The following is a 27,619-nucleotide window of genomic DNA, read 5'->3' as shown; positions in this document are numbered from 1 at the left end:
GGAACCTCCATACTGTTCTCCATAGTGGCTGTACCAATTTACATTCCCACCCACAGTGTAGGAGGGTTAGGAACCATTCTTTTATAGAAAAAAAATCAGTTGAATTTTTAGTGGACTTTGCATTAAAACTCTGGTAAAACTTCCCTGAATATCTTTAATTCTCAATGCACTCATATGTGAGTTCCTGGATGAGCAATGTTTTCCTCCTAGTCATTTCCCATGTTCATACACTGCACCCTTATATGTCTTTCCATGGGAAGGAATGGACTCAAAAAATCTTAGGAGAACTGATAACTATTTCTGTTCTGCTTTCTATGGTGAAATAAATTGTTCATTACCGAGGGGCTGAGAACTTCCACTAGTATTTATCCAAACAATCTATGACATGGCTGTGCAGAAAGAAAAGAGAGAAACATTAGCCCTATTTTTCTAAGGGATAGAGGTAGGGGAAATCTTAAGACAGAGGATTATCTTGTAGACACACTATACTGTGAATTAGCCACTTCTCCTAGCTCAGCACAGAGAACTTTTTAGTACACTGATTTTTCTGAGTTAACTTTTCTTTTATTTTTTCTTTTCTCATTTTTAAACTATCAGGGTTTTTAAAAAAATTTCATTGCTGTTTTATTAGTATGACAGCCAGTGATTGACTACTCATTCATACTTACAGTATGCAAACTTCTTTTTCCAGTTTTGTTGAGATATAATTGACCTACAGCACAGTATAAGATTAAGGTGTACAACATAATAATTCGAATTACATATATCATCAAATGATTACCACAAAAGTTTTAGTAAAAATCCCCCACCTCATATAGAAACAACATTAAAGAAATAGAAAATTTTTTTCCTTGTGATGAGAGCTCTTAGGATTTACTCTCTTAGCAATTTTCACTTATAACACACAGCAGTGTTAGTTATCTTTGTCATGTTGTGCATTACATTCCTAGTATTTATTTATCTTATAACTGGAAGTTTGTACCTTTTGACCACCTTCATCCAATCTCCCATCCACCCACCCCCTGCCTCTGGTAGCCACAAATCTGATCTCTTTTTGTATGAGTTTGTTTCTGAAGTATAATTGACCTATGATGCTTTGTTAATTCCTGATATAAAAAATAGTGATTCAATATTTCTATACATTTCAAAACGTTCACCATGACAAGTATAGTTGTCATCTGTCACTACAAAGATATTACATAATTATTGACTATAATTCCCCACACTGTACATTTCATACCTGTAACTAATTTATTTTGTAATTGAAAGTTTCTTCCAATTAATCTTCCTCAACTATTTCTGTCCTGCCCACACCCCACCCCATCTGACAACCACCTGTTTGTTCCCTGTATCTATGACTCTATTTCTTTTTGATTAGTTTGTTCCTCTGTTTTGTTTTTTAGATTCCACATATAAGTGAAATCACACAGTATTTGTCATTCACTGTTTGACTTATTTCATTTAGCATAATACCCTCTAGGCCCATCCATGCTTTTGCAAATGGCAAGATTTCATTCTTTTTATAGCTGAGTAATATTCCACTGTGTGTATATGTGTGTGTGTGTGTGTGTGTGTGTCTGTGTGTATACCAGATTTTTCCTTATCCATTCATCTAGCAATGGGCACTTAAATTGCTTCCATTTCTTGGCTATTGTAAGCAATGCTGCAATGAACATAGGGGTGCATATATCTTTTTGAATTAGTGTTCTCATTTTCTTTGGTGAATACCCAGAAGTGGAATTGCTAGATCATATGGTAGTTTTATTTTTAATTTTTGAGAAGTCTCCATGCTGTTTTCCATAGTATCTGCCAGCACCAATGTACATTCCCACTAACAGTACACGAGGGTTCCCTTTTCTCCCCATCCTCGCCAACAGTTGTTATTTCTTGCCTTTTTGATAATAGGCATTCTGACAGATGTGAAGTGATATCTCAAAATGGTTTTGATTTGCATTTCCCTGATGATTAGTGATGTTGAGCATCTTTTCCTGTTGGTCATCTGTATGTCTTCTTCGAAAAAAAAAATGTCTATTCAAGTCCTCTACTTATTTTTTACTTGGGTTGTTTGTATTTTTGATATTGAGTTGTATGATATCTTTGTATATTTTGGATCTTAACCCCTTATCAGATACATCCTTTGAAAATATTTTCTCCCATTCAGTAAGCGGCCTTTTTGTTTTGTTGACAGTTTCCTTTACTCTGCAAAAGCTTTTTAGTTTGATGTAGTTTTATTTGTTTATTTTTGCTTTTGTTTTCCTTGACTGAGGATATATATCCAAAAAATACTGCTAAGACTGATGTCAAGGAACTTATTACCTATGTTTTCTTCTAGAAGTTTTATAATATCAGGTCTTACAGTTAAACCTTTAATCTGTTTTGAGTTTTTGTATATGGTGTGAGAAAGTAGTCTATTTTGATTCTTTTCTATGTAGCTGACTAGTTTTTTAAACACTATTTATTGAAGAAGCTGTACTTTCCCTATTGTATATTCTTGCCTCCCTGGTCATAGATTAATTGCCCTTATAAGTGTGGGTTCATTTCTGGGCTCTCTGATTCTGTTGATCTATGTATCTGTTTTTGTACTAGAATCTTACTGTTCATTACTGTAGCTTTATGGTATAGTATGAAATCAGGGAGCGTGCTACCTCTTGTTTTGTTCTTCTTTCTTAAGATTATTTCAGCTATTTGGGGTCTTTTGTGCTTCCATACAAATTTTAGAATTATTTTTTCTAGTTCTCTGAAAAATGCCATTGGTATTTTGGTAGGGAACGCATTGAATCTGTAGATTGCTTTGTGTAGTATGGTTCTTTTAACAATATTAATTCTTCCAACCCATGAACGCAGAATTTCTTTCCATCTGTTTTGTCATCTTCAATTTATTTCCTCAGTATCTTATAATTTTCAGAGTACAGATCTTTTACCTCCTTAGTCAGATGTATTCCTTAGTAATTTATTCTTTTTGATGCGATTGTGAATGGGATTGTTTTCATAAATTCTCTTTCTGGTAGTTCACTGTTAGTGTATAGAAACACAACAGATTTCTGCATATTAATTTGTTATCCTGCAACTTTACCAAATTCATTGACGAGTTCTAGTATTTTTTAGGGGTATATTTAGTATTTTCTATGTATAGTGTCATATCATCTGTAAACAGTAAGAGTCTTCCTTATTCCTTTCCAATTTAGATGTCTTTTATTTATTTTTCTTATCTGATTGCTATGTCTAGGACTTCCAATACTATGTTGAATAAAAGTGGTGACAGTGCCACTCACTGATGGGCAGAGTTGTGTCCCACAGTCTCTGGCTATAGGGCCCTGGGAGTCCTGGGGTTAGCACAGGTGCACTGGTGACCTGGGCCAGGTCCTGGGCACTCTGGTGGATGTAGTCAGGTCCTGGAGCAGCTGGGAGCTTAGGAGATCCTAAGGCAGTCAGCCTGCTCATGGGTGAGGCTGTGTCCCTTCCTGGCTAGCTGTTTGGTCTGCGGCATCCCAGAACTGGTGCCCACCGGTTGGTGGGCAGGGTGAGTCCTGGCACTAATAAGCTAGAGGGGGGATTCCAAAGTAGTGCTTACCAGCAACAAGGTCCTTATGGTGGAATGAACTCCCCCAAATGGCTACTGCCAGCGTCTGTGTCTCCAAGATGAGTTTTAATCACCCCCTGCTTCTCCAGGAGGCTCTCTAAGATCAGCAAGTACATCTGAGCCAGGCTCCTTTCAAATTATTGCTTCTGCCCTGGATCTTGGAGGGTGTGAGATTTTGTGTGTGCCCTTTAAGAGTGGAGTCTTTTTCCCACAGCCCTCTGGCTCTCCTGAAAGTAAGCCCTGCCTTCAAAGCCAAACTTTCCGGGTAGCTCATCTTCCCAGTGCAGGACCCCTGGGCTGAGGAGCCTGACGTGGGGTTTCAATCCCTTGCTCCTTGGGGAGAACCTCTGCAATTATAATTATCCTCCTGTTTGTGGGTCACCTTCCCCAGGTGTATGGTTCTTCACTATACTGTGTCTTTGCCCCTCCTACCCCTCTTCTTGTGGCTCCTTCATTATATGTCTAGCAGTAAAGATTCTTTCCTGCTAGTCTTCATGCTGCTCTCATGGGTAGTTGCTCTGAAATAGTTGCAATTTTGGTGTGCCCATGGGAGGAGGTGAGCTCAGGGTCTTCCTACTCTGCCATCTTGGCCACTCCCCCTACAGTATCAGAATACTAAATTTTGATCATAAAAAGAATACATGTTCATTATATAAAATATTGGAACATACAATGAAAAAGTTAGAAATATTCCTACCCCTCAGTGATATCCTCTCTTGAAATGGGGTTGAGAGAATATTTATGCCAGTGTTTTCTCTGCATATATACAGGATTGTTTGTGTGTGTGTACACGCATATACACATCCCTTTTTACAAAATTGAAAATGTACTATATTTATAGCTTTATATCATGTATTTGAACATTATTTGTATCACTTTTTTCTTATTAAAATGGGCAATACATGTTTATTGTAGAAAATATTTAAATATAAATAAGCAAATGAAAGAAAATAAGAATTATTAAAGCAAGTAAATTAGACAAAATGAAGAGTAATAAAAGTTGCCTGTAATTTCAATCAGAAATAATAATGGCAATGTTTTGGTGTAAATAACATCAGTATTTCTTTTCTCCATGAAAATGTGTACTTGTTTTCTTTTATAAAATTAAGATCACAGTGTACCTATAGAGTAGATTTTGTCACCTTCAGTTTTTCTCTTTCCAATAGATCATGAATATTCTCTTTATTATCAACTATTATTCTACTTCATTTTTAGTGGCTTTCTAGTATTTATTGTAAGGATAAGCCCTACACGATTTATCCAAGCCTTCATTGTTAAGCATATAGGTTACTTCATTTTTTAAATTATAAGCAGCACAGTGATGACCATTCTTAAATTCAAATCCATCCACATTTATTTCATTAGAATACATTGTTAGAAGTAGAATTGCCATTTGTGTCTTTTTACAATAGAGAAATTATTTAAGTGATTTTGAAAAAAGCATTCTCAATAAAGTTTTAAGGAATGAAAAATGAAATCATGGCCTTCTTTGTTTCTGTAGAGGAGTCCAGTGAAGTTGTTCTAAATGAGGCAAGGGCTCATAAGGAGGAGAACCACCATACAGTATCCTCAGATAATGTGGTATGTACGTTTTGAAATTCTTTCCTCATTATATGATGGATTCCAAGGATTTGTTTCCAGTTGGTGACAATATCAGCATTGTCAGAATAAAGTCTTGCTCCACTTCACAAACCAAAACGGATCTGTTACCAATGCAATGATATGTCTTATAGGGTTTAATAAATGAAATTTAAAGCAATGTCATTTATACCGTTTTTTTTAATTTAGGAGCTTTGCAAATATAAAAACCTAATGCTTACTACACATGTGACATTTTATACATAACAAGTTATTTTGCTTCAACACATTTAGCAAAGAGCAGATTTTTTCTCATTTGACAGATGGCAGAGTTAAAAAAGTTTAGCCTGAGACCATGGAGGAAGGCTTACTTAGTTCTGGGACTTGTATCCAAGGATTCCTGATTCTTGTGTTCTTTGTTCAGACCATACCTATCTATACTGTTTTTGGAAACTTTTCTTCTTTTTAGTTAAATTGGACTCTGCTGGTCATCTTAAAAATTGCAGCAATGGAAGAAAGGCAGTATTAAGAAACTGAATAGCAAGTAGATACAGCCTACATGTGGATTAAACTGAGTTTTGTGAAAATGTAAACATTGATATGTAGAGATCTTCTCTAAGCAGCTGTATCAGCAGCATCTGTTTATATTCTGACTCCAACAAATAATACAGAAATCAAGATGGTATTAACCTAAAGTCAGACATAAAGGCAAATGTCATTGTGCTTTTGCTTTTGCTTTTGAATCAGTGTTTTGTGCTTGTGCTTGATTGTAAACTTTACAAATGGTCCCTATAATGGATTTTTCTGTTACAAAATGGCTGTAACTTCAAGATTTACCCTGGCTTCCATTACAAACATTATTTATCTGACACTATAATTCTGTCACATCTCCTTAATAAAAGTTGAGCACATAAAATACAGTTTTGTTCTTTTTTTGTTAGATATCAACAATATATAACAGTATTTTCCACATACAGAGTGTAATTTAGGATTGCATTTTACTGATTTCAGTCCTGATTTAAGTTTATATTTGGCCCTTCTAAGAGTAAATTCAATGGACATATAGGAAAACATACTTTTATTCTGAGGCAAAGTTGTGTTTTCATTAGATAGCTAGTAATAATTGTTTTCCACAATTATTAATTGTGCTAATATTCTTAATTTCACCAAGTAATAATCTCCTTTGCTCCAGATTTGAGTAATACTATTACAAATTATATACAATTATTTACAAATTGGAACTCTTTTCCCCTAAAGACATGTTCACTTTTAGTCTGAATTTCTCAGCATTGGATCTCCCCTGTGGCAGACATTTGAAGATAATGAATGAAGTCGTGGCATGGGATGATCCACAGTCACTTAGGCACCTAATTTTTCAAGAGCAATTGATTTTCAGAGACAAAACTCCAAACTTTCAAAAGTTGATCTCCTCTGCCTATAACTTTTGAGTGTCCCCAATTATTCATGGATGACAAATCACAAAGACATATAAGACCTATTTATATGCGCAAATCTATACAGTGGTCCTTGGGGCCTTCCTCCCTGGATTACTTAGCTCTTTTTTCCAAGAACCAATCCAAATAGAAAAATCTAAAAAAACAACATCAAAAAAGATATCAAATCTGCATTCTGGTGAGAGCTTACACGATTAAGCCCCAAGTTTATAGTGATTATAATAGAAAACAAAACATTAGATTCATCTCCAGGCAGCAGTAGAAAGCAATTTCATTGCAGCTGTCCTCCTGACTCAGAAACCAGCAGGTCACAAACGCTGTTATGGTATCATATCCTCATAGGCAATATATCAAATATGATCATTCCCAGTTCATTTGTGATTTTTAATCACCATATCTATTGCTGGGTAGGAAACTTGATTTCAAATTCTGCCTACGACATGTTGCTATTAATGTGATTGTTCTTAAAAGACTGCCTAGTGACTAACTCTAGCTTAGCTTTTCTCTTTTTTAAATTTTCTTTTGGGTTGGCAGGACTTAAATGTTTAAAAGTGTTTTTTCTTAACTGTGTTTTTCATATGCAAAAGAAAAATTAAAGCCAATTTTGTTTTTTCGTTTTACTTTTTCTTTTTTTAAAAAAAGTTCTATGATTAGAGAACTTGCCTTTCCTCCATGGTTGGAGCTTATTGGTCATTTTTTTTTCCATCAGTGCTAAGCTGTTTTGTTCATTCTTTTGACAAATATTTAATTAGTACCTACTGTGTGCGAGATACTGTACAAATTATGCTGTACCTTAATTCTAAAGCTAAGGGCAGTTTAGTGTGTCTCTTGTTCTTGCTCTCTTCTCTTTCTCACTGTCTAGTGAAGGAAACAAATCATCCTGCTCTTTTTGCCATTACACTATAAATGTCTGTTTTTAATTGTATAACTAATGGAGTGCCGTAAGTAAGTGAATTTCTTTTTAAAGCTGTATTTGACTTTGCAATACATGTCATATGTTGATATTTTACATTACAATTTGCAAAGAGATATATGGAAACTTAAAAAAGAAAGCCCTTCCAACCAATTAAATTTGGTTATCGTTGAATAGACTACCCTTATAGGAAGCAAGCTCCCTTCCTGGAGGGCACTATTTAAGCAGAGTTCGAATGCCTATTATTTCAGGGATATTGTGAAAGTGTTTTTTTTCTGTTTTAAATAGTATTACAATAATTTTCTGTTACTAAGGGAGGTGGCTCAGACACATACTGGGTGTAAAGCTGAGGAACCAGTCAGTTAGGGTTATTCTGGATAACCTAGACTAGATAACCTCATCACTAAAACTGAATATTGAATGTATATATGCTCTATACATTACTGAGTATAGTGATGATCAGATATATATTTAGGAAAACTTCTTTACTTGTGTTACAGAAAATAGAAATTATTGATGATGAAGAAAGTGACATGATAAGTAATTCTGAAGTAGAACAAGTGAATTCTCTCTTGGATTATAAGGTAAAAGTATTTTCAGATTCTGAATTTTTTAAGAGAAGGTATTAAAGGAGGCAGACTTTTACAGTACCTCCATACCGGTTTATTTCACTTCTATTTGATAAATTAGGTATACTGGGACTCTGCATTGACTCTCTCAGGCACTTGGATATCAGTCAGAGTGCTGGACATTTTAATTAATGCTGGCTGGTTTAGTGGTTATGGTTTTAAGCACAGTTTGCTGAACAGGAGTAATTATTGATGGTGTATGGCAAGATAAGGCATAGTGGTGGTTAATGTGAAATGTATGACAATGGCTTTTTAAAGTCCATGTTCATTTTTAAATGATGGTAAAGGGGGTATTTTCTCCAGTGTCCCTTGCTAATTTTATCTTGAATTTCAATTTCTGAAGATATTTATTGAATATAAGAATATACCTGTTTTAGAAGTTTAAAAACAATTCCCAAAGCAAATACTGAATGAATATTAAAAGAAATTACCTTTTCTTAATGTCATTTGTTACTGAACTGAAAGACTTACTTTGACAGTGTGCCATACATAATTTTGTTTTTATTAAATTTTGACATAAACTATCAGTCTAATATGTCAATATGTTTTCTGCATAGAGGTGTAATTGTTTTTCCTTTGTTAATCAATATCCTGTCTTACTAGGTAATTTGGGGCCTTCTGAAATTTGGCAACAGATTCATCCATTTCATGTACAAAAGCTATTTTCTTAAATATCATACATCTTCAAAGCAGAGACTAGTAATCTTAAGATATTAACAATAAATAACATTTAATCAGAAAAGACAACAGCTGTCATTTTCTCAAAACTATTTTCAGTTTTACTATAATTGAAAGTTATGTCATTCAACAGATTCTGTTTTCCAAATGTTCATAACATGTCAGACTTTAAAATATTGAACATTGTAAACACAGAAGGAAATTAGTTTTTGAAATTTATTTGCTAAGTGGTCAAAGAGCACAATATAATCCTATATTTAAACTGTATTTTCAGCTAATAAAATTATAAAGTTGTTGGTTCTGAGGTACAGGAGATCCTTGTAATCACTCCCACATGGTCATACAATATTTCTAAATGCCCAGTTCAGAATTAAAATGGCTCTGCAAGCCACCACTTGGCACAGGCTATGGAAACTACAAACGAGAGGACCGGATTGCACAGCTGTTAAGTGTGCTCCACTTAGTACACGCAAACAGTTCAGATAAGGCTGGAACCAGACTCAGAGGATTCTTTCTAGTACATTTCCACTCTGGGGCACGAGCCCACTTGAGAAGGTTTCAAGCTGAAGACCTGGACAGGCCAGAGTATCCAGCCCAGAAATTTGAATTATCATTTTAATTGACTTCTAAAGGACATTTAATGATCCAGTGTTTTCTTTTTTTTTTTTAACATCTTTATTGGTGTACAATTGCTTTACAAGGGTGTGTGAGTTTCTGCTTTATAACAAAGTGAATCAGTTATACATATACATATGTTCCCATAACTCTTCCCTCTTGCATCTCCCTCCCTCCCACCCTCCCTATCCCACCCTTCCAGGTGGTCACAAAGCACCGAGCTGATCTCCCTGTGCTATGCAGCTGCTTCCCACTAGCTATCTAACTTACGTTTGGTAGTGTATATATGTCCATGCCTCTCTCTTGCTTTGTCACAGCTCACCCTTTGCCCTCGCCATACCCTCAAGTCCGTTCTCTAGTAGGTTTGTGTCTTTATTCCTGTCATACCCCTAGGTTCTTCATGACATTTTTTTCTTAAATTCCATATATATGTGTTAGCATACGGTATTTGTCTCTCTTTCTGACTTACTTCACTCTGTACAACAGACTCTAGGTCTATCCACCTCATTACAAATAGCTCAATTTCGTTTCTATTTATGGCTGAGTAACATTCCATTGTATATACGGGCCACATCTTCTTTATCCATTCATCCGATGATGGGCACTTAGGCTGTTTCCATCTCTGGGCTATTGTAAATAGAGCTGCAATGAACATTTTGGTACATGACTCTTTCTGAATTATGGTTTTCTCAGGGTATATGCCCAGTAGTGGGATTGCTGGGTCACATGGTTGTTCTATTTGTAGTTTTTTAAGGAACCTCCATACTGTTCTCCATAGTGGCTGTACCAATTCACATTCCCACCAGCAGTGCAAGAGTGTTCCCTTTTCTCCACACCCTCCCCAGCATTTATAGTCTCTAGATTTTTTGAAGATGGCCATTCTGACTGGTGTGAGATGATATCTCATTGTAGTTTTGATTGGCATTTCTCTAATGATTAATGATGTTGAGCATTCTTTCATGTGCTTGTTGGCAGTCTGTATATTTTCTTTGGAGAAATGTCTATTTAGGTCTTCTGCCCATTTTTGGATTGGGTTGTTTCTTTTTTTTCTTATTGAGCTGCATGAGCTGCTTGTAAATATTGGAAATTAATCCCTTGTCAGTTGCTTCATTTGCAAATATTTTCTCCCATTCTGAGGGTTGTCTTTTGGTCTTGTTTATGGTTCCCTTTGCTGTGCAAAAGCTCTGAAGTTTCATTAGGTCCCATTTGTTTATTTTTGTTTTTATTTCCATTTCTCTAGGGTGTGGGTCAAAAGGACCTTGCTGTGATTTATGTCATACAGTGTTCTGCCTATGACTTCCTCTAAGAGTTTGATAGTTTCTGGCCTTACATTTAGGTCTTTAATCCATTTTGAGCTTCTTTTTGTGTATGGTGTTCGGGAGTGATCTAATCTCATACTTTTACATGTACCTGTCCAGTTTTCCCAGCACCACTTATTGAAGAGGCTGTCCTTTCTCTACGGTACATTCCTGCATCCATTATCAAAGATATGGTGTCCATATGTGTGTGGGTTTATCTCTGGGCTTTCTATCCTGTTCCATTGATCTATCTTTCTGTTTTTGTGCCAGTAACATACTGTCTTGATTACTGTAGCTTTGTAGTATAGTCTGAAGTCAGGGAGCCTGATTCCTCCAGTTCCTTTTTTCGTTCTCAAGATTGCTTTGGCTATTCGGGGTCTTTTGTGTTTCCATACAAATTGTGAACTTTTTGTTCTAGTTCTGTGAAAAATGCCAGTGGTAGTTTGATAGGGATTGCATTGAATCTGTTGATTGCTTTGGGTAGTAGAGTAATTTTCACAATGTTGATTCTTCCAATCCAAGAACATGGTATATCTCTCCATCTATTTGTATCATTTTTAATTTTTTTCATCAGTGTCTTATAATTTTCTGCATACAGGTGTTTTGTCTCCTTAGGTAGGTTTATTCCTAGATATTTTATTCTTTTTGTTGCAGTGGTAAATGGGAGTGTTTTCTTGATTTCACTTTCAGATTTTTCATCATTACTGCATAGGAATGCCACAGATTTCTGTGCATTAATTTTGTATCCTGCAACTTTACCGAATTCATTGATCAGCTCTAGTAGTTTTCTGGTAGCATTTTTAGCATTCTCTATGTATAGTATCAGGTCATCTGCAAACAGTGACAGTTTTACTTCTTCTTTTCCGATTTGGATTATTTTATTTCCTTTTCTTCTCTGACTGCTGTGGCTACAACTTCCAAATCTATGTTGAATAAGAGTGGTGAGAGTGGGCAACCTTATCTTGTTCCTGATCTTAGTGGAAATGCTTTCAGTTTTTCACCATTGAGGATGATGTTGGCTGTGGGTTTGTCATATATGGCCTTTATTATGTTGAGGAAAGTTCCCTCTATGCCTACATTCTGCACGGTTTTTATCATAAATGTGTGTTGAATTTTATTGAAAGTTTTCTCTGCATCTATTGAGATGATCATTTGTTTTTTCTCCTTCAATTTGTTAATATGGTTTATCACATTGATTAATTTGTGTATATTTAAGAATCCTTGTATTCCTGGAATAAACCTCACTTGATTATGTTGGATGATCCCTTTAATGTGCTGTTGGATTCTGTTTGCTAGTGTTTTGTTGAGGATTTTTGCATCTATGTTCATCAGTGATATTTGCCTATAGTTTTCTTTTATGTGACATCTTTTTCTGGTTTTGGTATCAAGGTAATAGTGGCCTTGTAGAATGAATTTGGGAGTGTTCCTCCCTCTGCTATATTTTGGAAGAGTTTGAGAAGGATAGGTGTTAGCTCTTCTCTAAATGTTTGATTGAATTCGCCTGTGAAGCCATCTGGTCCTGGGCTTTTGTTTTTTGGAAGATTTTTCATCACAGTTTCAATTTCACTGCTTGTGATTGGCCTGTTTATATTTTCTATTTCTTCCTGATTCAGTCTTGGCAGGTTGTGCATTTCTAAGAATTTGTCCACTTCTTCCAGGTTGTCCATTTTATTGGCATAGACTTGCTTGCAGTAATCTCTCATGATCTTTTCTATTTCTGCAGTGCCAGTTGTTACTTCTCATTTTCCATTTCTAATTCTATTGATTTGAGTCTTCTCCCTTTTTTTCTTAATGAGTGTGGCTAATGGTTTATCTATTTTGTTTGTCTCCTCAAAGAACCAGCTTTTAGTTTTATTGATCTTTGCTATTGTTTCCTTCATTTCTTTTTCATTTATTTCTGATCTGATTTTTATGATTTATTTCCCTCTGCTAAATTTGGGGGGTTTTCTTTGTTTTTCTTTCTCTAATTGCTTTACATGCAATATTACATTGTTTATTCGAGATGTTTCCTGTTTCTTAAGGTGGGCTTGTATTGCTATAAATTTCCCTCTTAGAACTGCTTTTGCTGCATCCCATAGGCTTTGGGTCATCATGTCTCCATTGTCATTTGTATCCAGGTATTTTATGATTTCCTCTTTGATTTCTTCAGTTATCACTTCGTTATTAAGTAGTGTATTGTTTACCTTCCATGTGTTTGTATTTCTTACAGATCTTTTCCTGTAATTGATATCTAGTCTCATAGCGTTGTGATTGGAAAACATACTTGAAACAATTTCAATTTTCTTAAATTTACCAAGGCTTGATTTGTGACCAAAGATATGATCTATCCTGGAGAATGTTCCATGTGCACTTGAGAAAAATGTGTATTCTGTTGTTTTTGGATAGAATGTCCTGTAAATATCAATTAAGTCCATCTTGTTTAATGTATCATTTAAAGCGTGTGTTTCCCTATTTATTTTCATTTTGGATGATCTGTCCATTGGTGAAAGTGGGGTGTTAAAGTCCCCTACTATGAATGTGTTACTGTCGCTTTCCCCTTTTATGGCTGTTAGTATTTGCCCTATGTTTTGAGGTGCTCCTATGTTGGGTGCATAAATATTTACAATTGTTATATCTTCTTGGATCGATCCTTTGATCATTATGTAGTGTCCTTCTTTGTCTCTTGTAATAGTCTTTATTTTAAAGTCTATTTTGTCTGATATGAGAATTGCTACTCCAGCTTTCTCTTCGTTTCCATTTGCATGGAATATCTTTTTCCATCCCCTCACTTTCAGTCTGTATGTGTCTCAAGGTCTGAAGTGGGTCTCTTGTAGACAGCATATATATGGGTCTTGTTTTTGTATTCATTCAGCCAATCTGTGTCTTTTTGTGGGAGCATTTAGTCCATTTACATTTAAGGTAATGATCGATATGTATGTTCCTGTTCCCATTTTCTAAATTGTTTTGGGTTTGTTACTGTAGGTCTTTTCCTTCTCTTGTGTTTCTTGCCTAGAGAAGTTTCTTCAGCATTTGTTGTAAAGCTGGTTTGGTGGTGCTGAACTCTCTCAGCTTTTGCTTGTCTGTAAAAGTTTTAATTTCTCCATCAAATCTGAATGAGATCCTTGCTGGGTAGAGTAATCTTGGTTGCAGGTTTTTCTCCTTCATCACTTTAAATATGTCCTGCCACTCCCTTCTGGCTTGCAGAGTTTCTGCTGAAAGATCAGCTGTTAACCTTATGGGGATTCCCTTGTGTGTTATTTGTTGTTTTTCCCTTGCTGCTTTTAATATGCTTTCTTTGTATTTAATTTTTGATAGTTTGATTAATATGTGTCTTGGCATATTTCTCCTTGGATTTATCCTGTATGGGACTCTCTGTGCTTCCTGGGCTTGATTATCTATTTCCTTCCCCATATTAGGGAAATTTTCAACTATAATCTCTTCAAATATTTTCTCAGTCCCTTTCTTTTTCTCTTCTTCTTCTGGAACCCCTATAATTCGAATGTTGGAGCGTTTAATGTTGTCCCAGAGGTCTCTGATACTTCCTCAGTTCTTTTCATTCTTTTTTCTTCCTTCTGCTCTGCAGTAGTTATTTCCACTATTTTATCTTCCGGGTCACTTATCCGTTCTTCTGCCTCAGTTATTCTGCTACTGATCCCATCTAGAGTATTTTTCATTTCATTTATTGTGTTGTTCATCATTGTTTGTTTCATCTTTAGTATTTCTAGGTCCTTGTTAAAAGTATCTTGCATTTGTCTATTCTATTTTCAAGATTTTGGATCATCTTTACTATCATTATTTTGAATTCTCTTTCAGGTAGACTGCCTATTTCCTCTTCATGTGTTAGGTCTGGTGGGTTTTTATCTTCCTCCTTCATATGCGGTGTGTTTTTCTGTCTTCTCATTTTGCTTATCTTACTGTGTTTGGGGTCTCCTATTTGCAGGCTGCAGGTTCACAGTTCCCATTGTTTTTGATGTCTGTCCCCAGTGGCTAAGGTTGGTTCAGTGGGTTGTGTAGGCTTTCTGGTGGAGGGGACTAGTGCCTGTGTTCTGGTGGATGGGGCTGGATCTTGTCTTTCTGGTGGGCATGTCCACATCTGGTGGTGTGTCTTGGGGTGTCTGTGGATTTATTATGATTTTAGGTAGCCTCTCTGCTAATGGCTGGGGTAGTGTTCCTGTTTTGCTAATTGTTTGGCATAGGGTGTCCAGCACTGTAGTTTGCTGCTTGTTGAGTGAAGCTGGGTGGTGGCGTTGAGATGGAGATCTCTGGGAGATTTTTGCCGTTTGATATTATGTGGAGCTGGGAGGTCACTTGTTGTCCAGTGTCCTGAAGTTGGCTCTCCCACCTCAGAGGCACATCACTGACTCCTGGCTGCAGCACCAAAAGCCTTTCATCCACATGGCTCAGGAAAAGGGAGGAAAAGTAGAGAGAAAGAATTAGTAGAATTATAAGAAAGAAAGAAAGAAAGAAAGAAAGAAAGAAAGAAAGAAAGAAAGAAAGAAAGAAAGAAAGAAAGAAAGGTGGGAAGGCAGGAAGGAAGGAAGAAAGAAATAAAGAAGGAATGAAAGAAAGAAAGGAGGGAAGGAGGGAGGGAGGAACAGTTGGAGGAAGGAAGGAAGGAAGGAAGGAGGGAAGGAAGGAAAAAAGAAAGAAAGAAAGACGATAAAATAAAATAAAGTGAAATATAATAAAGTTATTAAATTAAAAAATAATTATTAAGAAAAATAATTAAAAAAAAAACAAAAAACGGATGGATAGAACCTTAGGACAAATGGTGGAAGCAAAGCTATACAGACAAAATCTCATACAGAACTTACACATACACACTCACAAAAAGAGGAAAAGGGGAAAAAATCATAAATCTTGCTCTCAAAGTCCACCTCCTCAATTTGGGATGATTCGTTGTCTAAAGGAGGGAAGGAAGGAAGGAAGAAAGGAAGGAAAGAAAGAAAGAAAGAAAGAAAGAAAGAAAGAAAGAAAGAAAGAAAGAAAGAAAGAAAGAAAGAAAGAAAGAAAGAAAGGAAGGAAGGAAGGAAGGAAGGAAGGAAGGAAGAAAGAAGGAAGATAAGTAAAATAAAATAAAGTTATTAACATTAAAATTAATTATTAAGAAAAAAATTAAAAAAACAATGGACGCATAGAATCCTAGGACAAATGGTGGAAGCAAAGCTATACAGAAAAAATCTCACAGAGTAGCATACACATACACACTCACTAAAAGAGGAAAAGGGGAAAAAAATCATAAATCTTGCTCTCAAAGTCCACCTCCTCAATTTGGGATGATTCATTCTCTAAAGGAGGGAAGGAAGAAAGAAAGAAAGAAAGAAAGAAAGAAAGAAAGAAAGAAGGAAAGAAAGAAAGAAGGAAAGAAAGAAAGAAAGATAGATAGATAGATAGAAGGTAAGTAAAATAAAATAAAGTTATTAAAATTAAATATTAAGAAAAAAATTTTAAAAAAAAACAAAAGAAAAACGGACAGATAGAACCCTAGGACAAATGGTGGAAGCAAAGCTATACAGACAAAATCTCACACAGAAGCGTACACATGCACAAAAGGAGGAAAAGGGGAAAAAATCATAAACCTTGCTCTCAAAGTCCACCTCCTCAGTTTGGAATGATTTGTTGTCTATTCATGTATTCCACAGATGCAGGGTACATCAAGTTGATTGTGGAGCTTTAATCGGCTGCTTCTGAGGCTGCTGGGAAGAGATTTCCCTTTCTCTTCTTTGTTCTCACAGCTCCCAGGGCCTCAGCTTTGGATTTGGCCCCGCCTCTAAGTGTAGGTCGCTGGAGGGCGACTGTTTTTTGCTCAGACAGGATGGGGTTCAAGGAGCCGCTGATTCGGGGGCTCTGGCTCACTCAGGCCGGGGGGGAGGGAGGGGCACGGAGTGCGGGGCGAGCCTGCGGCGCCAGAGGCCGGCATGACAATGCACCAGCCTGAGGCGCGCCGTGCATTCTCCCGGGGAAGTTGTCCCTGGATCCCGGCAACCTGGCAGCTGTGGGCTGCACAGGCTCCCCAGAAGGGAGGTGTGGATAGTGACCTGTGCTCGCACCCAGGCTTCTTGGTGGCAGCAGCAGCAGCCTTAGCTGTCTCTGGGGTCTGCGCTTTTAGCCGCAGCTCGTGCCCGTCTCTGGAGCTCCTTTAAACATCGCTCTTAATCCCCTCTCCTTGCGCACCAAGAAACAAAGAGGGAAGAAAAAGTCTCTTGCCTCTTCCACAGCTCCAGACCTTTTCCCGGACTCCCTCCCGGCTAGCCGTGGTGCACTAACCCCTTCAGGCTGTGTTCACGCCGCCAACCCCAGTCCTCTCCCTGCCCTCCGATCAAAGCCCGAGCCTCAGCTCGCAGCCCCGCCCACCCCGGCTGGTGAGCAGACAAGTCTGTCGAGCTGGTGAGTGCCGGTCAGCACCAATCCTCTGCGTGGATCTCACCGCTTTGCCCTCCGCACGCCTGTTGCTGCGCTCTCCTCCGCGGCTCTGAAGCTCCCCGCCTCTGGCACCCACAATCTCTGCCCGCGAAGGGGCTTCCTAGTGTGGGGAAACCTTTCCTCCTTCACAGCTCCCTCCCACTGGTGCAGGTCCCATCCCTATACTTTTGTCTCTGTTTTTTCTTTGTTTCTTTTACCCTACCCAGGTACGTGGGGAGTTTCTTGCCTTTTGGGAGGTCTAAGGTCTTCTGCCAGCGTTCAGTAGGTGTTCTGTAGGAGTTGTTCCACGTGTAGATGTATTTCTGATGTATCTGTGGGGAGGAAGGTGATCTCCGCGTCTTACTCTTCCGCCATCTTCCCCTCGTCCCAGTGTTTTCCATTTTGGTAAATTCTGCGGGAACAAGGGGTCTTTCGCTACCTTATTAAGGATATCTTTTATAAAACATCACCATCCTACATGACCTTTTTTTTTTTACATCTTTATTGGAGTATAATTTCTTTACAATGTTGTGTTAGTTTCTGCTTTATAACAAAGTGAATCAGTTATACATATGCATATGTTCCCATATCTTTTCCCTCTTGCGTCTCCCTCCCTCCCACCTTCCCTATCCCACCCCTCTAGGTGGTCACAAAGCACTGAGCTGATCTCCCTTAGCTATGCAGCTACTTCCCACTAGCTATCTATTTTACATTTGGTAGTGTATATGTGTCCATGCCACTCTCTCACTTTGTCACAGCTTACCCTTCCCCCTCCCCATATCCTCATGTCCATTCTCTAGTACGTCTGTATCTTTATTCCTGTCTTACCCCTAGGTTCTTCATGACATTTTTTTTCTTACATTCCGTATATATGTGTTAGCATACGGTATTTGTTTTTCTCTTTCTGACTTACTTCACTCTGTATGACAGACTCTAGGTCCATCCACCTCATTACAAATAGCTCAATTTCGTTTCTTTTTATGGCTGAGTAATATTTAACTCTCAAAAATTAGCACGTATATAGAAAATATGTCTCTTTATAATCATTATTTGAGATATTTCGGTTCACTTCATCAGTGAATTTTGTTACCTTAATTCTGAAGTACCTGTAAGTGAAACCTCATATAGCAGTTCTCAATGCTGATTTCAGTAAGTTGATTTAAAATAGCCTTACCAGGGACTTCCCTGGTGGTCCAGTGGTTGAGACTGCACTCCCAGTGCAGGGGGACACAGGTTTGATCCCTGGCCAGGGAACTAAGATCCTGCATGCCGTGTAGTGCAGCCAGAAAAATAAATAAATAAAATAGACTTACCAGTTTGGAAATGTAATCTTCATTGAGAGAACATTCTTTTATTCTATTTGCATACACATGCTAGTGTTCTTTGTTTTGGGATCAAAATCACCTTGCTGGTTTCTTGAATATATTCATCATAAGCTTCTTGTAGATACTTATCTTATTCATGTTTATGTTACCTGGTCTAGTGCCTAGGACATAGGTGTCCTGTAAGTAGTTCCTGAGTGAGTGAATAAATTAATTTATCCTTGGAAATACTTTTAATATTATTATGCAAGTGCTCAATTATATAAAATCAATTAAGATCTGCAGCTGTATTATTATAACTTATTTCCCCCCACACTAAATTGAACAATGTCTCGTTGTTCTTGGGATTCACTGTAGCAAAATGAAAGAATGTTTTTTATGTGTGTTTGGTAATTACTACTATGCAAACATCACTATTCAGTGTGGGCATAGTGGAGTTTCTGACTGAGATATTTGCTAGAAATCCATATTGCTAGGAGTTCTAACTAACCCCAAATGTTTATAACACAAGTTGATGAACTGAGTTTCTGAGGCATGAGTAGCTATATCATAAAATAACACCTCATGTTTGGCATCCATCAATAGCCTGCTCAGAGATCAAAGCCCCAGTTCTCATGAAGCCTTGAGTGCTCCCTACAGTTATCTTGGAGAATTGACAAAGTTTAGTGGGAATGTAGGGAAGATTTTAAAAAGAAAAATGAGCTAGGTCTTTTTTCGTGAAATGCAGTGACTGATGTTATCTTACTAGTTCTTCTCGCAAACCATTTGCTTAGGAAAATCTCGAAAGTACACATAAATTACTGCCTGTAATCTAGGAAGTGTTTAATAGGCTTGCAAAAAGCAGCTCCAAGAAGAAAATGTCTGAAATATTAAATTATCTTAAAGCTGTTTATGTTTTAAAAACATTGCATAAATACTGAGGAGGAGGAATATTTGCATGAGAAGAGATCTGCATACCAAAAGATGCTTCCTGACTTTTGCAAATGTGAATTACTGTTTTTAAAATGTTTTCTAATGGACTGTGAGTGTAGCTCTAGGGGACTGCACTTTCAAAGGACACTATGATAATGATGATAGATATCTCCTGTATTCAAAAAGACTTCCTGGTCAGCACTTTACTAATACTGCTGTTCTGACAATGAATACTAAAAATACAAAAAGTTTAGAATTAGTCAAGTGTATTACAGCAGGAGCACATGGAATTTTATTATAATGCTTGCTTATAACTTAGATTACTGTAGAGTGCCTTTGAACAAGGAATTTAGCTTGAATCATCATTTGCAGATCATTCACTTGATATTAAATGGTCTGAAAAGGAAGCAGTTTTATTAGGTAAAATAAGTTCTAAACTGAGCTGATAAAATAATTGATGCAGTAAACATATTCATAGATAGAATATGATTAATACAACTGTATCCTCTCAATTGAAACAAGAATTCCCATAGAATTAACTAATTTTATGCAGCTTTTTGAGCAAATGCTGTTAAAGGTCCTGCTATGCTCTTTGAGACAGATTCTCTTGTTGCAGAGAATACGTACAGCTTATTTTCAAGTTTTTGGCAAGAGGGCTGGGTAATAAATTTTTTAATCAGTTTTTTTGATATGTAAGTTACATACAATAAAATTCACCTTTTCATACATTTAGTTTTGACAATTGGACACAGTTGTGTAACCATGAACACAATTTGTTATTCATCTGCTGATGAACACTTGTGTTTCTTCTAGTTTGGGGTTATTATGAATAAAGCTGCTATGAATATTCATGTCTGTCTTTTTGTGGACATGTGTTTTTACTTCCCTTGGGTAAATACTTAAGAGTAGGATTGCTGAGTCAGATGGTAAAAAAGGGTATGTTTAATTTTATAAAAAACTGCCAAAACATTTTCCAAAGTTGCTGTACTGCTTTACACTCCCACCAGCAAAGTATGAGACTTCTAATTGCTCCACATTCTCATCAACACTTGCTATTGTCAGTCTCTTTAACATTAGCCATTGTAGTATGTTGGTGGTAGTATCTCTTTGGGATTTTAATTTGCATTTCCTTAATGATAAACAATATTAAGTATTTTCACATATTTATTGGCCATTCACATTTCTTCTTTGATAAAGTGTATGTTCAAATATTTTGCCTGCTTTTTATTCTGTTGCTGGTCCTATATTTGTGCTGCAAGAGCTCTTTATGTATTCTGAATGTAAGTCCTTTATCAGATATGTGATTTACAAATTTTTTCTCCTAATATGTAGCATGTATTTTTATTTTCTTAAGTGTTTTTTGAAAAGCAAAGGCTGTGTTTTTTGTTTTTTTTTTTATGAAATCCTTCTTTTAAATTTCATGCTTTTTGTGTCCTACTGAAAAATCTTTGCCTAACCCAAGGACATAAAGATATTTTTCCTCTGTTTTCCTCTAGAAGTTTTATAGTTTTAGGTTCTACATTTAGGCCTACGATCCATTTCTTATTAAATTTTGTATATGGTGTGAGGTAAGGGTTAATAATCATTTTTGGAGGGGGTATGGATTTACAATTGTTCAGCCACTGTTTTTTGAAAGACTGTTCTTTCTTTGTCCATTGAATTACCTCAGCATCTTCATCAAAAATCAACCAAATATGTATATGTACATATATATATGTATTATATATGTATAAAGTAATATATAATAAATACTTCTGGACTCTCTGTTCTGTCCATTGATCTATATGTCCACCCTTTTGACAATACCACACTTTCTTGACTATTGTAGCTTAAATAGTAAATCTATTCAGAGCAATTTCATGGCCATTATCTTATTTGAGCCTTATAACCCTCAAGCTAGAATTCCCAAAGACTGCTAGTATTATATCCATTTTATTGATGAGTAAATAGAATCACAGGTTAATTGGTCTGCCCAAGTTTACACAATGATCAGTAGACCTGACACTAAAATCCTCCCAAAACCTAGTCTATTGTTCTTTTCCTACACAACTAGGAAAAATAGTGGAGACTGGGTTTCAAATCAGTGGTAAATTTGGAGATATTTTCTAAATAACAAACTCTTACATAAAGGTGGGGACCTCAGAAAACTACTTAAGACAGTCTTATTAAAATTTTGAGTCCTTTCTTGGTACAAAATAATAACCTCAGTATTTGGCTTTGTGAATAGTACATTCAGCATTACTGCATCTGCTATCACTCTTTACTTGGGGTTAATTGAGCTCTATTATTAATCTTAATCCAAATGCTAATTAGGTTTAATGTAGGAGGAGTCTTTCCAAGAAGGGAACTGTTTCTTGATTTTTCTCTTACTGGAATTTATTTGATTGGATTTTTGACCTTGCAGGTTATTTTCTGTTGGTGATTTGCTTAAAAGGCAGCCTTTGAGTAAAAGGATAATTTACTTCTGTGCTTTATATTCCTTTATGGTAAAATGTTATCTTCTTTATTGTCCCTCTAAGTTGATTGCTTTTTAAAAATTTTATTGTACATGAAACATGTACAGTCCTAGGTTTGCATAGAGTAATTGTATTATTCGATGTTTTCTCCTTCAGAATGAAGAAGTCAGATTCATTGAAAATGAACTAGAGATTCAAAAGCAAAAATATTTTAAACTTCAGACGTTTGTAAGAAGCTTGATACTAGCTATAAAAGCTGATGATAAGGAACAACAGCAGGTAAGTGACAGAAGAGAATAGTAAGCTGTAATGTATCATGTTGAAAAGTAGCATGTCACACTTGGGTTCTACATATTTTTTTGTTTTTATACCTCATTCCTACTTGGCATCAAGGAAGAGTTTGTTACTTTGTGACTTTTTTTAAAGCACAGTTTGATTGGGAAAAAATACTCAGATTTTGTGTGCTACTTTAGTGGAAAATCAAAATAACTGATTAATATACTTTGTTAATTCCAAGCCACCACTAAGTAGGGAAAACATTTAAAATATTTTTTACATAATTATTGACTGTATTCCCCATCTTGTTCATATTATTTCATTTAATTAGTTTTAAAGAAATTCTCAAAATGTTTGTAGAGATTGGGCTACACTAACTGGAGAGACACATATTTGGGGACCTTTCGTGAATGAAAGAAGTGAGGCATTTGCCTCTCTTCTGGATTTCAGTTACATTCCAGCCCCTACTAGAGTTCACAAGTGTTTGAATACCTTTTATTTCATGATATGTTGCTCATCACTAAAAAAACGTGAGATTACTTTGTGAAATTCTTTGTGACCACAGTGCAACATTCACTTTTCCCAATTTAACGATAGTGTTTGATTCCTCTACCCCAGCCGTCCCCAACCATTTTGGCACCAGGGATTGGTTTCACGGAAGACAATTTTTCCACGGAACAGGTGGTTGTGGGGGAGATGATTCAGGTGGTAATGCAAGCGAGGGGGAGCGATGGTGAGATGAGCGGCAGATGAAGCTTCCCTCTCGCACCCGCTGCTCACCTCCTGCTGTGTGGTCCGGTTCCTAACATGTCGAGGACCGGTACCAGTCTGCAGCCTAGGGGTTGGGGACCCCTGCTCTACCCCAAAGATGAAATGCAACATCTTTTGTTTGTCGCTGTGGATTTTTGTTTACAAATTCCTCCCAAAGCACATCTTCTGTCTCATTTCTTCAGTTAAAATTTGTGAAATAATTTATTAATCTTGCTAAAAAGGAATATAGAATTATGTTAAATGTTCCATTTAATACTAAAAGATACTAAATTTGCCTCTGAGTCGTATACTACCATGTTGATTCTTTATCAGAGAAATCCAGTGTAAGTAGTATGTCACACAGTCTCAGAGTTTTTTATTCAGCCGGAGTACAAACATTTATCCCTTATATTCAAGCAAGACTGCATGTATGCAGCCTAACCGAGTTATCTCTAGGGAAAAAGATTAGTGTTTTAGCTTCCAACAATTCTCCTTTTTTTATAAGATAAAAGTCGTTATATATTTCACCAAAGCACTGAACCACAAAATTTAAACTAGAAAAGAGTTTACTCATGAGGCTTAAACCAGCATGTACATTATGTGTCCAGTTTCATGAATTGTGCTCCCCCCATGCTGTACATACACAAACATCCCAAGACAGTAGTTTTCAGTTACCTTTGCCAGCTTTATTTAAGCATTTTGCTTTATTATGTGAGTTATGCATATTCCATGGCATATTGAACATGTATTTGTTTTTTAGAACCAAAACTACAGATTTGTAAACAAATAAGGTGGTAGTGTTTTGTTTTGTTTTTCTGCTTTTTTTTTTGCGGTACGTGGGCCTCTCACTGTTGTGGCCTCTCCCGTTGCGGGGCACAGGCTCCGGACGCGCAGGCTCAGCGGCCATGGCTCACGGGCCCAGCCGCTCTGTGGCATGTGGGATCCTCCCGGACCGGGACACGAACCCGTGTCCCCTGCATCGGCAGGCAGACTCTCAACCACTACGCCACCAGGGAAGCCCTTGTTTTGTTTTTTTTTAACATCTTTATTGGAGTATAATTGCTTTACAGTGGTGTGCTAGTTTCTGCTTTATAACAAAGTGAATCAGCTATACATACACATATATCTCCATATCTCGTCCCTCCTGCATCTCCCTCCCTCCCACCCTCCCTATCCCACCCCTCTAGGTGGTCACAAAGCACCGAGCTGAGCTCCCTGTGCTATGCAGCTGCTTTCCACTAGCTATCGGTTTTACATTTGGTAGTGTATATATGTACCTGCCACTTGAACATGGTCCCAAAGGAACTGTAAATTTTAATTAAATAAATGTTAAAAAGAAAAAAAAATCAGAATTAGGCCCAACTATGGGAGTAACTTGGAGTGTGGTCCTGGTCCCAAAAGTCTTAGAATGGTTTGGAATGGTCAGCTTCTTAGCAGTTGTTTACGTCTCTTGATATCAAGGTGTGGCACACAAACTGCACGTTATTTTCTAATTCTAACCTGGCTTTATTCTTTCCCCAAAACCACTAACAAATAAGAAAAGTACCTATGGTACATTGTATTTTTCTCTTTTTCTTGTACTTTTCCTCTGATAAAAGGCTGATGAATTAAGATATGAATCAAACATTGGCTAGGGGGAAAGAGAGACAGTTATATAAAAATTGTACTGAAGGGCTTCCCTGGTGGCACAGAGGTTGAGAGTCTGCCTGCCGATTCAGGGGACACGGGTTCGTGCCCCGGTCCGGGAAGATCCCACATGCCACGGAGTGGCTGGGCCCGTGAGCCATGGCCGCTGAGCCTACGCGTCCAGAACCTGTGCTCCACAATGGGAGAGGCCACAACAGTGACAGGCCCACGTACCGCAAAAAAAAAAAAAAAAAATTGTACTGAAAATCATGGCCTATATAATCAGCCCCCAGATAGAAACTACTGATTTTCATAGTTGAGATTGGGTATAATGGATCTCAAAATATGGTCTAATAATATAGAAGACACCTATAGTAGTCCACAAAAGTTATCCAGGTCATCTCTTAAACTACTAATCTTTATACTATGAAATACTTAGAGGTTTATTTCTGGAAGGAATTAATTTTTATTCTGCCTAATAAAAGAGAACCATATTGTCACTGGTTTCTCATTTAAAAAGCCTGTTTTTCTATTAATCTTGATTTTGGTAAGTTGAGTGAGATGAATGTTCCACAGAATACTTTGCTCCAATGAAGCAGTCCAGGATTTAAAAATATATGATAATGTCTGACTGAAATATTTGATTATCCAAATAAATTTTTAATCAATAGCCATTTTAAAATAAAAATAATGTTCCCAGAACTGTGCTAAGTCATTAGTTATGGTCTTTCTTCCCTTGGTAATTCACTATGTGATTCTAGCCAGGTCAATTGCCTTTCTTGAACTTCGATTTCTCCACTTTTCAAGGAGGATAAGAATGGTTAACATTATGGAACTTGGCATTCACACCGTAGGGCCTAGAATAAGTATTATAGAGACTGATGATATATTTGGGAAATGCCTTAATCTCTTAGGAAGAGTGACACTAGGTCAGGCTCTGACTGATGAAGAACCTGAAGTGAAGAGAGCTCATTGTGTTCACTTTGGTCTATGAAAAAGACAGTTCTAGCAACTGACATAATCTGAAGATTTGTTCAGTGTGCAATGTTGCAATCCAGAAGATACTGAAAAGGAGAATTTTAAAGTGGACTTCATGCATTAGTTGTGCCTTATACTGCCTCAGATATTAAAGTTTTCCTATTTCATACTACACTCATTTTAGTCAACTACATTAGGTGCAATAAGTGCAATGAGAAAGAAATAAAAAGTAGTGCTTCTTTGATTTGAAGGTCTCCCCACTAGAATTTAGAATGTCATTAACTTTGCTCATCTACTTTGACTTTCCAGTACTCTAAGCTATGTTAATTGTAACACTTTGCCCTCTTTAATGGGGCTTCTTCACACTTGCAAAATGAAATAAATCCAGTGATGTATTTCTCATAAACTATGATCAACCAATATCAGCAAAGTCTTTGTTTCACCTAGACTGGGTTAGTGGTAAACAAGTGATCTAGCAGAAAAGGGCTCTGTGTCCTATGACTGCGATCTAGAAACCTTAGAGAGTATGTAGTACCTTTAGGTGACTGCTTTGTAAATAGTACTCTCAGTTTCATCAAGAAGTTCATGGACAATTTAATAGCATAAAATAAATAATAAATTTTTGTTCAGAAGGAGTTAGTCTTTCCTTTTGAAGCCTGACAGAAAGCTCTAATCTTTCCTCTTTGCTCTAAGACAAAAACTGTAGGATTTATAAGCTGTCACTTCTTTTAATAAAGAGAATAGGAGAGTAATGTCTTATTTCAACAGTGGATTTCATGTGTTCTCTAACATGCCCTGTTTTTCTGTTCCGTATTTGGGTAGTGGCAAGCTTACATTTGTTCCTGTTCCCTTGATCTTTGTTTACTACTGCACCCAAAGCCCACACTACAAGTAACGTTGTCTAAAAATTGCCGAGATATGCTACATTATTTTTGGTATTAGGAGCATCAAATTAATCATTTAATTTGCAATTTCTGATGGTCAAATGGGCATCAGCACTACCAACCAGATAAAACTTGATTAATTATTTATTTCTCTAGTATGAATGCATGTTCTGCAACTCCAGATGAAACAATTACACCATGGCAAAGTTTAGTTCATGGCTCTTGGCTTATCCTAATTACTCCAGCAGAAAAATGAGCAGCCCTCTAGATACATCATTACACAGCCAAATTCACTGGTTCAGCAGTGTCTTGGTGAATTCTTGGCCATCTGTAGATATGGGCATGACCTAAGAAAAGAAAAAAAAATCACTTGGACTTTTAAATTGTTAAAGTTTAATCTAAAGTAGAATAGCTGAAATTTCCCCCTAACTGCTAAGTTCTTTCTCCCACTGAAGTACAAAATACTCTTTTGTGAAATGTGTTTTAGTCTGAAGGACACAGCATAACCAAGCAGGACTATTTTAATAAGGAATATAATGTTAAAGCCCTTTAGCAGTTATCAGTGAACACTCAAAACTAGTATGAAAATCACTTATCTCAAACACTTCAAAGCATTTGGTTCAGAATAGTTGCTCATTTCTCTCCTTATTTCCCTTTTGTTCAGGATTCCACTCTATACAATCCACGCTCTCAAGATCTAGTATTTTGTTACTTCCTTAATAATGTATGAAGAATTTTTCTCTTAGGTAAGATATTGTATAAGGCCCTGAAAGAGAAATGCTCCTTTATTTAAATCTGTAAAAATAAATCAATGTGAAAGGACCACAACTATAAAATTGGAAAAAATATGTCCACATACTAATTCAAAACAATTGATTTTTCTGACTCAGGCACTGCTGTCAGATTTACCTCCTGAATTAGAAGAGATGGATTTCAATCATGCCTCACCGGAGCCTGATGATACCTCATTCAGTGTGTCTTCTTTATCAGAGAAAAATGCCTCAGACAGTTTGTGATTGGGTGGGGGGAGGATATGTGATACAGCCTTTTGGCTACCTAACAGGTATGCATTTCAAGATAGTTGCATTCTGTTGTCCCGAAATTCTTCAGTTGGAAAAAGATATTGTCGAACAACGTATACTGAAGGATTAACAAGATATGATGGCTGTGGTGCAAAAAGATGTATGTAAAATTTAAAAGCATTGTTTGAGAGTTTTTTCCAAACTGATGGAACTCTGGGAAAAAAATGTAATTAATTTTGAGCAGTTTAGCTATGAAATGAATAATGT

General features: G+C 36.7%; 1 protein-coding gene across 1 annotated transcript in view; it reads left to right on the top strand.

The window, feature by feature from the left end:
• HDX (highly divergent homeobox) overlaps nt 1-27,346 on the top strand; it is a gene marked incomplete at both ends in the record, with an annotated part of 148,713 nt that extends 121,367 nt beyond the window's left edge. The window contains 4 exons of the mRNA XM_082681158.1: nt 5,082-5,161; nt 8,026-8,109; nt 21,973-22,095; nt 27,221-27,346. Coding sequence (XP_082537284.1) covers nt 5,082-5,161; nt 8,026-8,109; nt 21,973-22,095; nt 27,221-27,346 — 413 coding nt within the window. The remainder of the gene's footprint in view (nt 1-5,081; nt 5,162-8,025; nt 8,110-21,972; nt 22,096-27,220) is intronic.
• Nucleotides 27,347-27,619: the final 273 nt, after the last annotated feature.

Source organism: Grampus griseus (assembly GCF_964374135.1).
Source record: "Grampus griseus genome assembly, chromosome: X".
NCBI classification, from domain to species: domain Eukaryota; kingdom Metazoa; phylum Chordata; class Mammalia; order Artiodactyla; family Delphinidae; genus Grampus; species Grampus griseus.
The sequence above is the reverse complement of the archived record's forward strand: the minus strand, read 5'-3'. Positions and strand labels throughout refer to the sequence as shown.